The 15,659-nt window shown below is 35.1% G+C and overlaps 1 protein-coding gene across 2 annotated transcripts in view; it reads left to right on the top strand.

The window, feature by feature from the left end:
- ATL1 (atlastin GTPase 1) overlaps positions 1-15,659 on the top strand; it is a 79,809-nt gene that overhangs the window by 32,048 nt on the left and 32,102 nt on the right. For both annotated transcript variants that reach the window (XM_061157396.1, XM_061157395.1), the window contains exons 3-7: positions 4,562-4,809; positions 6,817-6,951; positions 7,394-7,498; positions 11,725-11,775; positions 13,957-14,013. In XM_061157396.1, coding sequence (XP_061013379.1) covers positions 4,562-4,809; positions 6,817-6,951; positions 7,394-7,498; positions 11,725-11,775; positions 13,957-14,013 — 596 coding nt within the window. The remainder of the gene's footprint in view (positions 1-4,561; positions 4,810-6,816; positions 6,952-7,393; positions 7,499-11,724; positions 11,776-13,956; positions 14,014-15,659) is intronic.

The raw sequence follows: 15,659 nt of genomic DNA, 5'->3' as shown, positions 1-15,659 counted from the left end.
TATTTTTAAATATAATGTAGGATCTGTGTGATATCTTTTTTTAATATCTGATAGTGATAATCTGGGATTTTTTCTTTTTTCTTTGACTGGTCTTAGATTATTGAATTAATCTTGATCTTGTAGTTTATTGATTTCTGATACTGTCTTTATTATTTCTTACCTTTTCTTTGCATTTAGTTTGCCATTCTTTTTCTTCTTGAGATGGATATTAGATTATGATTTTTCAAACATGTTTTTACTAAATGCATTCCAGGTATAAATTTCCTCTAAGCAAGATTCTAACATGTCATATTTTCTCTACTTCTATTTAAATAAGATACTACACACTAACATATTGATTCTAATATTCATATGTAAAGGATCAAAATAGCCACAACCAATAATAGTTAGAAACTAGGAGGGGCTTTTACTATTTATAGTGACTTTTCATAAAGCTGTTTTGAATAAGATAATGTAGTATTGCTGCATCAGTTTGTAGATAGACGAATTGATGAATGGATTAGAACATTCATTAGATCATTTAGTGTACAACATTTTCTAATTTATTATGATTTCTTCTTTTATTCATAGGTTATTTAGAAATTTACTGCTAATTTCCAGACATTTAGGAATTTTCTAAATATTCTCTTGTTACTGATTTCTATTTTAATTTCTCTGTTGTCAGAAAACATATTATTTTAATACTTTGAAGCTTGCTGAGATCTGATTTATGAACTGGTACATGGTCTATTTGGTAAATGCCCCATATGAACTTTAAAAAATGCATGATTCTGCAATTATTAGATGTCAAATTGGTCAGGTTAGCTAATGATACAGTTCACATCTTTGTCTTTTTTGATATATTGTCTGAACTTCTAGACAATGGAGAAAAATTCCTAGAAGTATATAATGTACCAAAAGTTTCTCAAGAAGAAATAAAAACTTTATTACTACTAATATAGCATCATAAATATTCATGAAATTGAGATAGCAGTTAAAAATTATCTTACAAAGAAAATGCTAGACCCAGATAGTTTTATAGGCAAGTCCTATCAAATGTCATAAAACTATTTTAATCCTTTACTACTCTTTCTGAAGATAGAAAAGGAAGAATTTGCTAATTCATTTTGTAAAGCCAGTGTAGCTTTGTTAGTAAACCAGTCAAAGACAAATGAGAAAGGAAAGTCATAGACTCAACTCATTTATGAATCAGTTCAGTTCAGTTCTGTTGCTCAGTCGCATCTGACTGTTTGTGACCCCATGGACTGCAGCATGCCAGGCTTCCCTGTCCATCACTAACTCCCGGAGTTTGCTCAAATTCATTTATAAATATAGCTGTATAAATCCTAAACAAATTTAGCAAACTGTATCCAATAGTGTGTAATTAATATTCTGCACCCTGAAAACATTAGATTTATACAAAAGTGAAAAGTTATATTACTCACTATATGGCAACCCGCTGCGGTATTCTTGCCTGGAGAATTCCATGGACAGAGAAGCCTGGTGGGCCATAGTCCATGGGATCGCAAGGAGACACGACTAAACAACTTTGGTAGGTAATAGATTAAAGATGAAAAACCGTATGGTCATCTCAATAGCTGCAGAGAAGACACTTGATAAAACTCGTTTTTCCATTTATGGTTTTTAAAAATCAAGAGTAAACTAGAAGTGGAAGAAAACTTCCTTAACCTGATAACATAAAATGTGTCTCTTCGACCACATCAATTAGAACAAATGTGACCTCAGATACTGGAGACACTTGCATTAAAATCAGAAGTTGTGCCCACTAAAATCAATCTGGGATCTAATCCCAAATTGAGTTACTATGTGAATGCTAATATGTATGATCTTGAAAAAGTTATTTAAGCCAATTCCTAATCTCCTCATATATCAAAAATACAGATAATAATAAATAACTTGCTGGAGTATTGAAATAAATAAATAACACAAGAAAGCATCTGTGGTAGGTTGCCTGATAACAGGAATTTTTACCTATTTTTCTTGGGCAAGGCCAGTTACATATTTGGCTCTAGTTTCCTAAGTCTGTAATAATACTTACAGCATATACTAATACATATACCAGCCAGGGTTCTAAGTGTATTACATGTGTATATTAATTCACAGCAACTTTATGAGATATACACAAAGAGGTTAAACAACTTGCCTAAGGTTACTCAGCTAAGAAATGGGGAAGTCTTGATTGGAATCTCAGCCATCTGGTTCCAGAGCCTGTGTTTTTAACCACTACACTATGCTGCTGCTGCTAAGTCACTTCAGTTGTGTCTGACTCTGTGCAACCCCATAGACGGCAGCCCACCAGGCTCCCTCCCCCGTCCCTGGGTTTTTCCAGGCAAGAACACGGGAGTGGGTTGCCATTTCCTTCTCCAACTGCCTTCCTAAAGAAAGGGGTTGTAGGCTGTATCAGTTATTTATTGCCTGTTATGTTGCATAATAAATGGTCATAAAACCTCAGGGACATAGAAGAATGGCATTTATTGATCACATGTTGAAATTGTTGTTAGGCAAATCTGTTCATCTTGACTGGGCTTCCTCACGTGGCTGGGGGTTGGCTTGCTGGGGGCCCTGGCTGGAACAAGCAGTATGCTTCTGCTTCAAGTGTCTCTCATCCTGCAGCAGACTAGTCTAGGGATAGTCTCATGATGAACAGCAGAGGTGAAAGAACAAAATGGAAAGACTCAAGTGTTCTTTCAAGCCTCTGCTGCGTCATGTCTCACATATTCTGCTGTGTCATAAAACAAATCACTTAGCTAACCCCAGAGTCAAAGTGGGAGGACGTTATGAAGGTACATTAAAAAGGCTACGGATCTAAGAATATATCACTTGACACATTGAAGTTGTTTTATAATATACTACAAATGCCAAAGTCTAGGGTTCAGAAATTCTTATATATTAAGGATGATTTCTAAAATAGGACCTCTGTCAGCAATAGCATTTTTGACAATTAAATACAAAACTTTGAAAACACACATGCATGCACACACATACACAAACACACATAACTTTATATAAAATAGCAGAAACTTCCAGGAATACTTAGTTCAATTTATAATCCCAAGGTAGTGGTAGGGATGATGATCATAGCTGACCTTTATGAGCTTGCTGTGTGCCCAGCCTTGTTCTCAACACTTTACATGTAGTAACTCACTTCATCTTTCCAACAACTCTATTAAATAGATACTGTTAATAGTACCTATTTTGTTTTACAGATGAAGAAACTAAGAGGTTTAGTCATTTCACAGAGTCACCCACCTTTTTAATAAGATCTCCACACAAAGTTAACTTACAAAGCTTTTTATTTTCTGATTGAATTATATCCAGACCGCTTTGCCATGGATTTGAAGGACTTCTATAATCTGGCCCTACCCAATTTAATTATCTGTAAACTTCCATTGCTACAAAGCATAATTTTAGAATATGTGATTCTGAGTCCCTCTGTGTATTTCTTCCTACACATGTTCAGCTTTAAAAAGTGTTAGCAGAATCCTTAATGTGAAAAATTAAACTTATTTCTAAGGGATGAAGTATAAACTAAAGCTGTTTTATTCTTTTGCTCTAAAAGTACAGGCTTTTGCTTTGATTTTTTTCTCACTCAATAAACAGAGATCTCTGCACTGATTTAGAGCTTTCTTAAAAATAAAATTCTATTTGATTCGGCTAGTTGATGAGAAAGATGAGCTGTAAGTCTTTCTGAGATATAATGTAAATGACAGCATATATGTCAATAAAAGGAGCATTTCTAATTCTACCCTAGAAAGTGAAGAGGAACTGAAGAGTCTCTTGATGAGGGTGAAAGAGGAGACTGAAAAAGCTGGCTTGAAATTCAGCCTTAAAAAAAACTGAGATCATGGCATCCAGTCTTATCACTTCATTGCAGATAGAAGGGTGAAAAATGGAAGCAGTGACAGATTTTATTTTCTTGGTCTCCAAAATCACTGTGAACAGTGACTGCAGTCATGAAATTAAAAGACATGCCTTGGAAGGAAAGCTATGACAAACCTCGACAGCATATTAAAAAGCAGAGACCACTTTACCAACAAAGGTCCATATAGTAAAAACTATGGTGTTCCCAGCAGTCATGTGAGGCTGAGCACCACAGTTTGATACTTTCAAACTGTGCTGGAGAAGTCTCTTGAGAGTCCTTTGGACAGCAAGGAGATCAAACCAGTCCATCCTAAAGAAAATCAATGTTGAATATTCATTGGAAGGACTGATGTTGAAGCTGAAGCTCCAATACTTTGGCCACCTGATGAGAAGAACCGACCCGCTGGAAAAGACCGTGATGCTGGGAAAGATTGAAGGCAGGAGGAGAAGAGAGCAGTAGAGGACGAGGTGGTTAGACAGCATCACCGACTCAGTGGACATAAATTCACGCAAATTCTGGGAGATAGTGGAGGACAGAGGGGCCTGGCATGCTACAGTCCATGAGTGTCAAAGAGTTGGACACTACTTAGCGACAGAACAGCAAATAATTCCACTGTGCTCCTATTTCAGATGTTTGAGAGTGAAGAGGTACATACACATTTCCTGTGATTTCTGAATAAATTCTTATCATATTCAACAGGTGGGTTTTCAGAAAAGACATACGAATGGAGCTCTGAGGAGGAAGAGCCAGTGAAAAAGGCAGGACCAGTCCAAGTCCTCATTGTCAAAGATGACCATTCCTTTGAATTAGATGAAACTGCTCTAAATCGGATCCTTCTCTCAGAGGCTGTCAGGGACAAGGAAGTCGTCGCTGTATCTGTTGCTGGAGCATTTAGAAAAGGAAAATCCTTCCTAATGGACTTCATGTTGAGATACATGTATAACCAGGTAGGGAAGAAGTTTAAAAAGTTTTCTGATTTCTGTGCTTCTATCACTTTGTGTTTTTATTTAGTAGAAGTGTCCAATGTTTCCATTATTATGTTCCCTAAAGATGAACTAGTTTAAAAATGCTATTGTGTAACCATTCCAACTCTGGTGCTTTGGGGACCAAACTATATAGGCCACTTTTGTCTGAAGCCACTTTGCTACATTTCCCTTAGAACATAACACATTTTTAAAAATTCTTTTGAAAATAGACAAGTACAGTGATACAGTTATAAACTTCACATGTTAAGTATTAAAAATGTCAAATAACTTTTGTCATAATTTTTATTATAGTCATTTTGTGCCCAACATTTACAATGACATTTTTCATACATGCAGCAAAGCTAAAAGAACCTTGCAGTGAATACCTGGATGTGCACTGCTTAGATTGTACCAATAACATTAATATTTTTGCTTTACTCCTTCGTTGTATTCAGCTATTCTTCCCTGTTTCAATCCATTGCTCCATCTTATTTTTGATTCATTTCAAAGTAAATTGTTGACTTCAGTATTCTTCCCTATAAATATTTCGATATGTATCATCATTATGTATTTCAGTATTTATTTAGTTTTTTTCTTTTGTTGTAACATTTACATGTAGTTACATCTGAAGTGTATATCTGCTTTTTTGGGGGAAATATAAATACCTGGGTAGCCCCAAATCCTATCAAGTGTATCTTGCTGTTAACCTCACAGAGTTCTGTTATCTTTTCCCACTCAGTTCTCACCTTTAACCCACCCCCCAAAGGCAACCAACATGGTGGTAACATTTGAAATAATAGTGTGGCATATAAAAGAGGCTTTAAGGGGCGTGCAACCAACCAAAAGCAGGATAAATAGGAGATTAGAGTTGGGGAACAGAAAGTTAGAGGTTGAGAGCATACCAGTATTTTTGTTTACCCTTTTACCCATAGCAATTCAGATGCAAATATGGATGTTGAGGCAGAATAGACATACTACACAAAGAAACTGGGTTATGCATTTATATAATAATTATCCATTTTGGACTGAACTTTTATGTAGGTGAGATATTTTTGAACAACTTTGTAATGTTAACTTTAACAACATCTATCTCTAGCCTCCAAACAAAAGGAGAACAGAATGACCAAAATACATTCAGGCTTTTAAAACAAACAAAATTCTTGCCATTTTCTATGTCTGTCATACCAACATTAGTACACTGCTTAACACAGGTAGGAAAACTGAATGAACAAAATTAGAATACTTTCCATTCTTTCAGGTTATGTAGTTTCAGGCATAACCATAATTTTACTTGTGAAGTAAACATTAGAATGAAATACTTGATAATGCTTCTCATGTTGCTTAAGTTAAATAGTATTTGCTCAAATTAAAGCGTAACAGATTTGATTTTGTTGTTCTGCACCTACTGCTAGGTGCTTATCCTCCTGCCATTTGTTCCCTCCTCCCCCAATAGAGAAGCATTTGTGTATATTATTATTGTGTATATCTTGACATAATGTTCTCTCTCATACCTTTATTTCTTTGTTTCTGGAATGCCCTCGCTGAGTTTGCTCAGCTGGGAAATGCCTAAACATCTTTCAAGTCTTAGCTCTAGTATCGCTTCTCCTGTGATGTCTTAACTGACTAAGAGTTAGTTGCTTCTTTCTATATGCTTCCAGTTATGTCTAAAATACACGCCCATTTTGGCATGCATGTATCGCATCATAATGCTTTGTTATCATGTCTGTCCCCCCTATTAGGCTGTGAGCTTCCTCTTATCTGGAATGATATCTTTGTATCCCCAGGATGTAGCATATTATGTGACATATGATTGCTCTTCTATATTAATTTTTTTGAATGTGTAAGTAAGGCAATTGTATCAGTATAATAGATGTGCATATGTTGTTTCCCTTTTGTCTAGATTTGAAGAGGAATACTAACTGGTACGGGTGAGTAGGAGAACCTGTACCACATATCTAGTTGAGTATCATGGACTTTCTTAATTTATAGGAATCAGTTGATTGGGTTGGAGATCACAATGAACCATTGACCGGTTTTTCGTGGAGAGGGGGCTCTGAACGAGAGACCACAGGAATCCAGATATGGAGTGAAATCTTCCTTATCAATAAACCTGATGGTAAAAAGGTATGATATGAACTTCTTAAAGAAAGTTGAGTTTTCACTTACCAGCAGTTACTACTTTTCAGGATCCTCAAAAATGCTCTTTTAAAAACTAATTTTGACCATTTGACGTGAAGTTTAAAAGGGAAGTGGGTAGCATCTTATTTCGTTCCCAGCTTACTTGCTGTTGATCGAGGTAGGCAAAATCATAGGTACGGTAGAACAGCAGATCAATTAGCAATGCTATTTCTGTTTTGTTGGATTGCCAGTGAAATTTAATCATTATAGTATTCAGCAGCAAGTTAATATTTCTATTTTCAGTGGCATTCATGGCACGTGTGAAATGTAACCTAGTAAATATTCATTGCTGATGATTCGCTTTAGTCCTTATGGTGATAACTTTGTGGTAACCCTAATGCCCTGCATGTTCTGTAAATTATCAATAGTGTACTCTACTTCCCTACAGGTTGCAGTGCTATTGATGGATACTCAGGGAACCTTTGATAGTCAGTCAACTTTGAGAGATTCAGCCACAGTATTTGCCCTTAGCACAATGATCAGCTCAATTCAGGTATGGAATAAAATAAATCCATTTCGGTGGATATTTCTTTAAATAAAATTATAAATATATGTATTTCTATGTAAATGTGGTAGTGAGACTAACAACAGAAATGTAAATTATATATATATTATTTGACTCAATTAGTATACCAGGTCTTATTATTTCTTTAAGAGTAGAATTGTTTCTAATTACTGTAATATAATTTCTGATCGGTTTTCAAATTACCTACTTTAATCAGAAAACATTATCTTATTGATAATTTTTTCTATTTAAAGTCTACAATTCCCTGGTGGCTCAGACAGTAAAGTGTCTGCCCACAATCCAGGAGACCCGGGTTCGATCCCTGGGTCAGGAAGATCCCCTGGAGAAGGAAATGGCAACCCACTCCAGTACTCTTGCCTAGAAAATTCCATGGATGCAGAAGCCTGGTGGGCTACAGTCCATGGGGTCACAAAGAGTCAGACACGACTGAGCCGCTTCACTCACTTCAAACTCAATAATTTTAATGTATGTAGTTACATTGTGACCACCTATTCTAAGTTATATTTAATGAAACAAAATTTATGGATGTAAATTTTGTTTTACATACCTGGTAGAAACATTACTAAATGTAATAACACACACACAACTTTTTATAGTACCTTAAGGTACATTTGCTGGAGATGGAGATGACAACCCACTCCAGTATTCTTGCCTGGAGAATTCCATGGACAGAGAAGCCTGGCGGGCTACAGTCCATGGGGTCGCAAAGAGTCAGACATGACCAAGTGACTAACACACAAGGTACATTTAGGAAAGTAAATGTCTTTCTCTCCTTTTCTCTCTCTCTCTTTCTTAAGTATTGTTTTTGAAGTTATTGTACACTTTATGAATTGTCCTGAAAGCCCTTAAGGCTTTTACTATGATTATAGAACACATAGCATAAACATTTTAAGATAATTTTTAGATATTTTCTATTCACTAGAAAGAGCAAGAAGAGAAAGTGACCAAGAAACAGACCATTAAAGAAAGGTAAAATAATTTTAAAGGGTAGGAAAGGCAGAGTGGTTAGGATGAGCAAATCAAAGCTGAGATCATAAGCATGTAGGGAGAATGGACCTAGTGAACAGGCAACCAGGGCGTTATGTGTAGCTAGGACAATGAAAAAATGGATAGAAGGAAGACTGAATTTTTTTATAAAGAACTTTAAAATGAAAGTCATGATTGTAACCTATGACTGACTAGTTTTTTTTAATAAGTTTCAGGTGTATAATATTATAGTTCACCTTCTGTATACTGTGATCACACCGTAAGTCTAGTTTCCATCTATTACACATAGTTACCCCTTTTTATCCATTTTGCCCAGCCCTCACCCCTCTTGTCCACAGGTAACCACTAATCTGATCTCTGTGAGTTCATTTTTATTTTATTCGTTCACTTATTCCACATGAGTAAAATAACATGGTATTTGTTTTTATCCATCTGACCCATTTCACTTAGCAAAATATCTTCAAAGTCCATCCATGTTGTCACAAAGGCTGGAGCTGAGTAGTAATCCAGTGTTGGAGAAGGCAATGGCACCCCACTCCAGTACTCTTGCCTGGAAAATCCCATGGACAGAGGAGCCTTGTAGGCTGCAGTCCATGGGGTCATGCTGAGTCGGACACAACTGAGCGACTTCCCTTTCACTTTTCACTTTCATGCATTGGAGAAGGAAATGGCAACCCACTCCAGTGTTCTTGCCTGAAGAATCCCAGGGACGGGGGAGCCTGGTGGGCTGCCGTCTATGGGGTTGCACAGAGTCGGACACGACTGAAGCGACTTAGCAGCAGCAGCAGTAATCCAGTGTGTGTGTGTGTGTGTGTGTGTGTGTGTGTGTGTGTGTGTGTGTGTAATAGAAAATATTACATCTTCTTTATCCATTCATCCATTGTTGGACACATAAGAACTTTCTGTATCTTGGCTACTATAAATAGTGATATATTGAACATAAGGGTGCATATATCTTTTTGAATAGTATTTTCATGTTCTTCAGATAAATACCCAAATGTAGAATTGCTGGGTCATATGGTAGTTCTGTTCTTAACTTTTTTAAGAATCTCCATACTGTTTTCCCTAGTGGCTGCACAAATTTACAATCCTACTAACAGTATATGAAGGTTCCCTTTTCTCCACATCCTCTCCAACATGTAATTGTTCCTTATCTTTTCAATAATAGCCACTCTAACAGGTAGGAGGTAGTATCTCATTGTGGTTTGTTTACTCTTTTTTTTTTTTTTGTTTACTCTTTTAATGTATTGTTGGTTTCAGTTTGCTAATATTTTGTTGAGGATTTTTGCATCTATATTCATCAGGGAATTGGCATAGTTTTCTTTTTTTGTGGTGTCCTCTGGTTTTGATATCAGGATAATGCTGGCTTCATAAAATGGATTTGAAAATTTTTTCGGAATGTTTTTACAAAGATAGATATTAAATCTTCTTTGAATGTTTTATAGAATTTGCCATTGAAGCCATCTGGTCCTGGGTTTATGTTTGTTGGGAGCTTTTTGATTCCTGTTTCAATCCCTTTTTAGTAATCAGTTTATTCAGATTTTTCTTTTTCAATGATTCAATCTTGGGAGATTGCATGTTTCTAGAAATTTATCCATTTCTTCTGGGTCATCCAATTTGTTGACATATAACTGTTCATAGTAGTCTCTTATGATCTTTTGTATTTTTGTGGTATCAGTTGTAATTTCTCCTCTTTCATTTCTGATTTTATTTATTTGAACCCTCTTTCTTTTTCTCTTGGTGAGTCTAGCTAATGACTTGTTGATTTTATTTATCTTTTCAACTATCTTTTAGTTACATTGATATTTTCATTGTTTTTTAATCTCTATTTTCTTTATTTCTGCTCTCATCTTTATTATTTCCTTCCTTCTACAAACTTTGGGCTTTGTTCTAGTCTCTTTAGGTGTAAAATTAAATCGTTTATTTAGGAATTTTCTTGTTTTTTGAGGTAGGCCCATATTGCTGTGAACTTTCTTCTCAAGCATTTTTGCTACATCTCATGGATTTTTATATGTGGTATTTCTGTTCTAATTTATCTTTAGGTACTTTAAATTTCTCCTTTTATTTCTTTCATGATCCGTTGATTATTCAGTAGCGCATTATTTAATCTCCACATTTTCCTGTTTTTTTCCCCCATTTTTTTTCTTGTGAATGATTTTAGTCTCATACCATGGTGGTTGGAGAAGCCACTTTGATATGATTTCATTCTTGTTTGAATTTATTAAGATTTGTTTTGTGACCTGACATGTCCTTGAGAATGGTTCACTTGTGAAGTGTGTATATTCTGCTGTTTTTTGACAGAATGATCTTTATGCATCTGTTCAGTCAATGTGATCTAATGTGTTGTTAAGTCTGATGTTTCCTTGTTGATTCTCTGAATGATCTATTCATTGATGTAAGAAGTAAGGTTGACTAACTTCTAAAAATATACTTCTTAATTTAATTAGCCTTTAAAATACTGACTTAATATCTAACTTCTAACAAGTCAATTAAAAATAGATTATTTTTGCCTTTTAAATAATTATTATTTATATTTTTCCTGTAGGCATTAAATATTTTCACTGAAAAATCTGCTAAGTCCTTAGTAATGACTGTTATTATCGGAGAAGTGATCTGTTATTGAAAAAGTACACAAAGTATACTGTTTGTATCAGTACATAAACAAACATCATTAACTTTTCTTTGAAGTTACTGATATTTATCCTCTTTCTCAGGAGGAAAAAAAGTGTTTTACTTTAATCTATTCATGAAGCAATAAAGCATGTGTCTGAGGATGTAAGCAACATATTCAGAACTTCCTTGTGATGAAATTTTCTATAGACTTAAATAATTGATTGTAAAGAAGCCAATATAATTTTTCAGGACAAAATTTTATATGTGGGTTATTAAGATCCAGATTGCTATTCTTTTGGTAAGCTTATAAGAATGATTATTTTAATACTAATATAATTTTAACATTCTGCCTCCAAAACAGGTGGCTACTATATTTCTGGAACAGTTTTATGATCATTGTATTAATGCATTGTTTACTGTCTCTCCGGCTTTCTTTACTTTTCTCTCAAGGTCTTACAAATATCATTATAGAAGAATATACACGGAAGAGTTTGATTTTATGATAATAGATGTTTCAAAAATAGAGAATAGCAAAATAAGTGCTTAGTATGTTGCTAATTATTTTCTCATTTTGATTTTATTTCTTAATCAAGGTTTATAATTTATCTCAAAATGTCCAAGAGGATGATCTTCAGCACCTTCAGGTAACAATATTTATAGTCTCTTTTATATATCTGGTAATCTTTTGGGCATGTATAGCAGAACTTTGAGATTTCGTCAGGCATTCTTGTACTTGGAAAGTGTAACAGTCAGAAAGATTTAAAAACATAACCAAATGGAAGTTGTCACATTTCCAGGTTTCTTGTTCTAACCCTGTATGCTTATGTTCTTTCTAATTCAATTTTAAAAGTCCTTTGTTTCAATAAAGCTACTTGCTTGTCAATCCTGTATATAGGAAAATATATGGCACATTAGAGAGGAAAAAGAACCTTTGGCTTAAAAATGGCCCAGAATGTGAAGTTGAAGTCTTATGGTCAAGGATTTAATAATTGTTAGTATAATAACAGTTATATGCCAGATTGTTTTCCTGTGGACCACTTTATAGCTATGGGTGAACACCTGATGGTAACTCATAGAATTCTATTTTATATCTGAAAGAAACCTCAGTGACACCTAACTTATCCTTAATATTTTATGAATGAGAAATTGTTTCTGAAAAAGAATGAGTTGCCAGTTAGTGACAGAGTGGAAATAGAAATCTCATCATCTGATTGGACTCAGTGTTTCTTTCACTCTCCAGGCAGCATTTAAATCTCAAATTAGTAGAAGATTAGATATTTCCTAAAGGTAGTTCTCATCTCTGTCACACTCTTTACTCTCTTTCAATTCTTGTTATTATTAGCTACATATTAATAGAAAAACCTATTTTTTCTCTGATAGTCTCCCTCTGCATATTTTACAGAAAATTTTGCTTTTAATATATTATCTTGGCAATAAGGGCCCTATGCAGTATAACAGATAACAAAGGATAATAGCACAGGGTGATATGTGAGGCTGGAACTATTATTTGGAGTTCACATCTAGCATTACTCCCAAATATGTTTCTGGTGCCTCACACTGATCAATTATAAAAAACAGACGATATGCTGAATAATTGTTAGATGCTTCTCTGAGTGAGTACAGCTGCTTCTTTAGGTGTGTGTCATAACCTAACCAGTGAGTGACAGGGCACTATCCAGTACCGGTTTAAGGTTTCTGAAACAGGGCTGATTCTGGACTGTGATACTGAGTAAGTACTCAGTCTCTTTTCGAGATCATTTAAAAATTTTTCCTGTAAATGGCATCACCTCATCCTTTCTCAGAAAAGATTGTGAGTTCAAATTATGTTAGTATATGATTCTGATGAAAATGAGTAATGATTCTGATTCCAAGACCAGCTTTTAAACATAATATTCCAGACTTTCATATAATTACTATAATCAGATACCTAGTTATTATCATTTGCTTTCTAGAGTCCCAGTTTTCACAGGAGAGGCAATGTAATTCTTTGGGGGCTATTCTAAAAGGCCGAAGGAGGGAAGTCCTCTGTGTCAGCACCCTGCCCCACCTCAGATGCCTCTGTGCGTTCCCTTTGTGCACATCGGGAAACCCACTTGGCCAGTCTGAACAGCACTGTCAGTCACTCCCAGTCACAGGGGCCCCCTCAAGTCTATGTTCTCTAAAACCTTACATTTCTGGCGAAACAAAATGATATGGTACCTCTCAATTGGGAGCGATAAAAAATAAAAGGTGGTTTATTTGATTCTTCACTTTTTAAACCAAATGTCTGTTGTTATTGTCGGTCAGTCGCTAAGTCGTGTCCAACTCTTTGCGACCCTATGGACTTCCACGCCAGGCTTTGTACACCAAGCTTCCCGGTCCTTCACTATCTCCCGGAGCTTGCTCAAACACCTGTATGCCTTTGTAATAATCGAGGCCATTGTGCCATTAAATTTCCCCAGGCAACAATTTTTGTAAATTATCCTACTTAGTTTATAGCTCTCTGGTCTAATCTATGCAAGTTTTGCTTTGAAAGGTCATTTCACATGTTTCTTTGTCTCTTATCTTCCCCACAAAAAAACTGTCCTACATTCTAGATATAACAGGTGTTATCTTTAAAATGGACTATGTCCTTAATTTTAAAATATATGATTACTGTAGCTCTACCTAATCTAATACTTAGTTACTTAAAATGATTACTGCAGTATTAATAATACAGTATTATGTTACAGCTAAAGAAAAAAATTAGTGAAAGAAAGCCAAGAAGATACTGAAGTTTTCTCTCTTTGTGTGTGTGGGTGCATGTGTGTGTGTGTGTGTGTGCGGGTGTGTGATTTTCCTTGCAGCTTTTCACTGAATATGGCAGGCTAGCAATGGAAGAAACGTTTCTGAAGCCATTTCAGGTGAGTGGGTATTGAATGATGATAAATTTTTATTAGAGTTTCCCGAAGACTATAACAAGGTATACTAATTGAGAGAGTCATGTTTCTTTCTCCATTCACAATAGCAAAAAAAAAAAAAAGAAAGAAAAAAACTTTGATAGTTAAGTAGAAAAATCCAAAATATAAAGACCTTTATGGAGAAAATATTATCAAAATTTCATTAAAGATCATAAAGAAAAATTTTTATAAGCTAGAGAGATATAGTATGATTCCAGACAGGATGATTTAATATTGTGGAGAATCTAATTTTCCCCAAATTAACCAATAAACTCAGTGCAATTCCAATTAAAACTATAACAGAATTTTTTGAGAAATGCAACACATTTTTCTGTAAATCTGGAAAAATTAAGTTCTCTTTTAAGTCAGTTTTTAAAAAGGAAATCCAAATTGGGGGATTGAATACATACTAGAGAACCATAGCAATGAAAATGGTGTGATTCTGCACAAATATGAGGGGAAAAACCTGATGAAACTAAATAGCATTCAGAAATATCCCTCTATATATGAAAACTTGGCATTCATTAGTGGTCACATCATAAACCAGTGGGAAATGAGGGTTTTGAAAAACTCACTCACTTTTTGAAGAAAAAAAATTGAATTTCTACTGAACACCATATATGGAAGGGATTCCCCAATTGTATTAAAAAACTAAATAAGGAATTTAAAAGTATAAAGTTAATAGAATACAATATTGGAGAATATCCTTCTGAACTAGTGTGAAGAAATATTTATTCACTAAGACTCCCCCAGCAAAAAATGTAATGAAAAATTGATAGATATTACTATATCAGAGTAGAGTATTTCTGTTTATCAGAAGACTCTAAACAAAGTGACTGGATTGGTAGAAGGTAGTAACAGTGTCAAAAGTCAACAAGGGATTAATGTATAGAATGTGCAAGGAAGTATTGCAGTTAAGAATTGGATGCCCATCAAAAACTGGCAAAGGAACCAATATACACCTATGAGAATGGCCAAATTCCATAGCACTGACCACATCACATGCTCTGCAAATGAGGCTGTAGAGCAACAGGAACTCTCATACATTTATGGTGGGAATGCAAAATGGTACAGCCACTTTCAAAGACAGTTTGGTGATTTATTAAAAAACTAAAGATACTCTTACTATACAATCCAATGATCATATTTACCCAAAGGAGTTGAAATCTTACATCCACACAAAATCTCCGCACAGATGTTTATAGCAGCTTTATACATAATTGCCAAAACTCGACAGCAACCATGACGTCCTTCAGTAGTTGAATAGATATACAAACTGTGGTACATCCAGACAACAGAATGTTATTCAACAAGAAAAAAAAAAAAAAGGAGCTATCGGCCACAAAAAGACATAAAGTGTTCACTCAGTTGTGTCCAACTCTTTGCAATCCCATGGACTGTAGCCCACTAGGCTCCTCTGTCCATGGAATTCTCCAGGCAAGAATACTGGAGTGCGTTGCCATTCCCTTCTCCAGGGGATCTTCCCAACCCAGGGATTGAACCCAGGTCTCCCACATTGCAGGCAGATTCTTTACTATCTGAACTACCAGGGAAGACAGAGAGAAATCTTAAATGCGTATTACTAAACAAAAGTAACCAATCTGAAAAGA

Source organism: Dama dama, chromosome 12 (genome assembly GCF_033118175.1).
Source record: "Dama dama isolate Ldn47 chromosome 12, ASM3311817v1, whole genome shotgun sequence".
NCBI classification, from domain to species: Eukaryota; Metazoa; Chordata; class Mammalia; order Artiodactyla; family Cervidae; genus Dama; species Dama dama.
The sequence above is the reverse complement of the archived record's forward strand: the minus strand, read 5'-3'. Positions and strand labels throughout refer to the sequence as shown.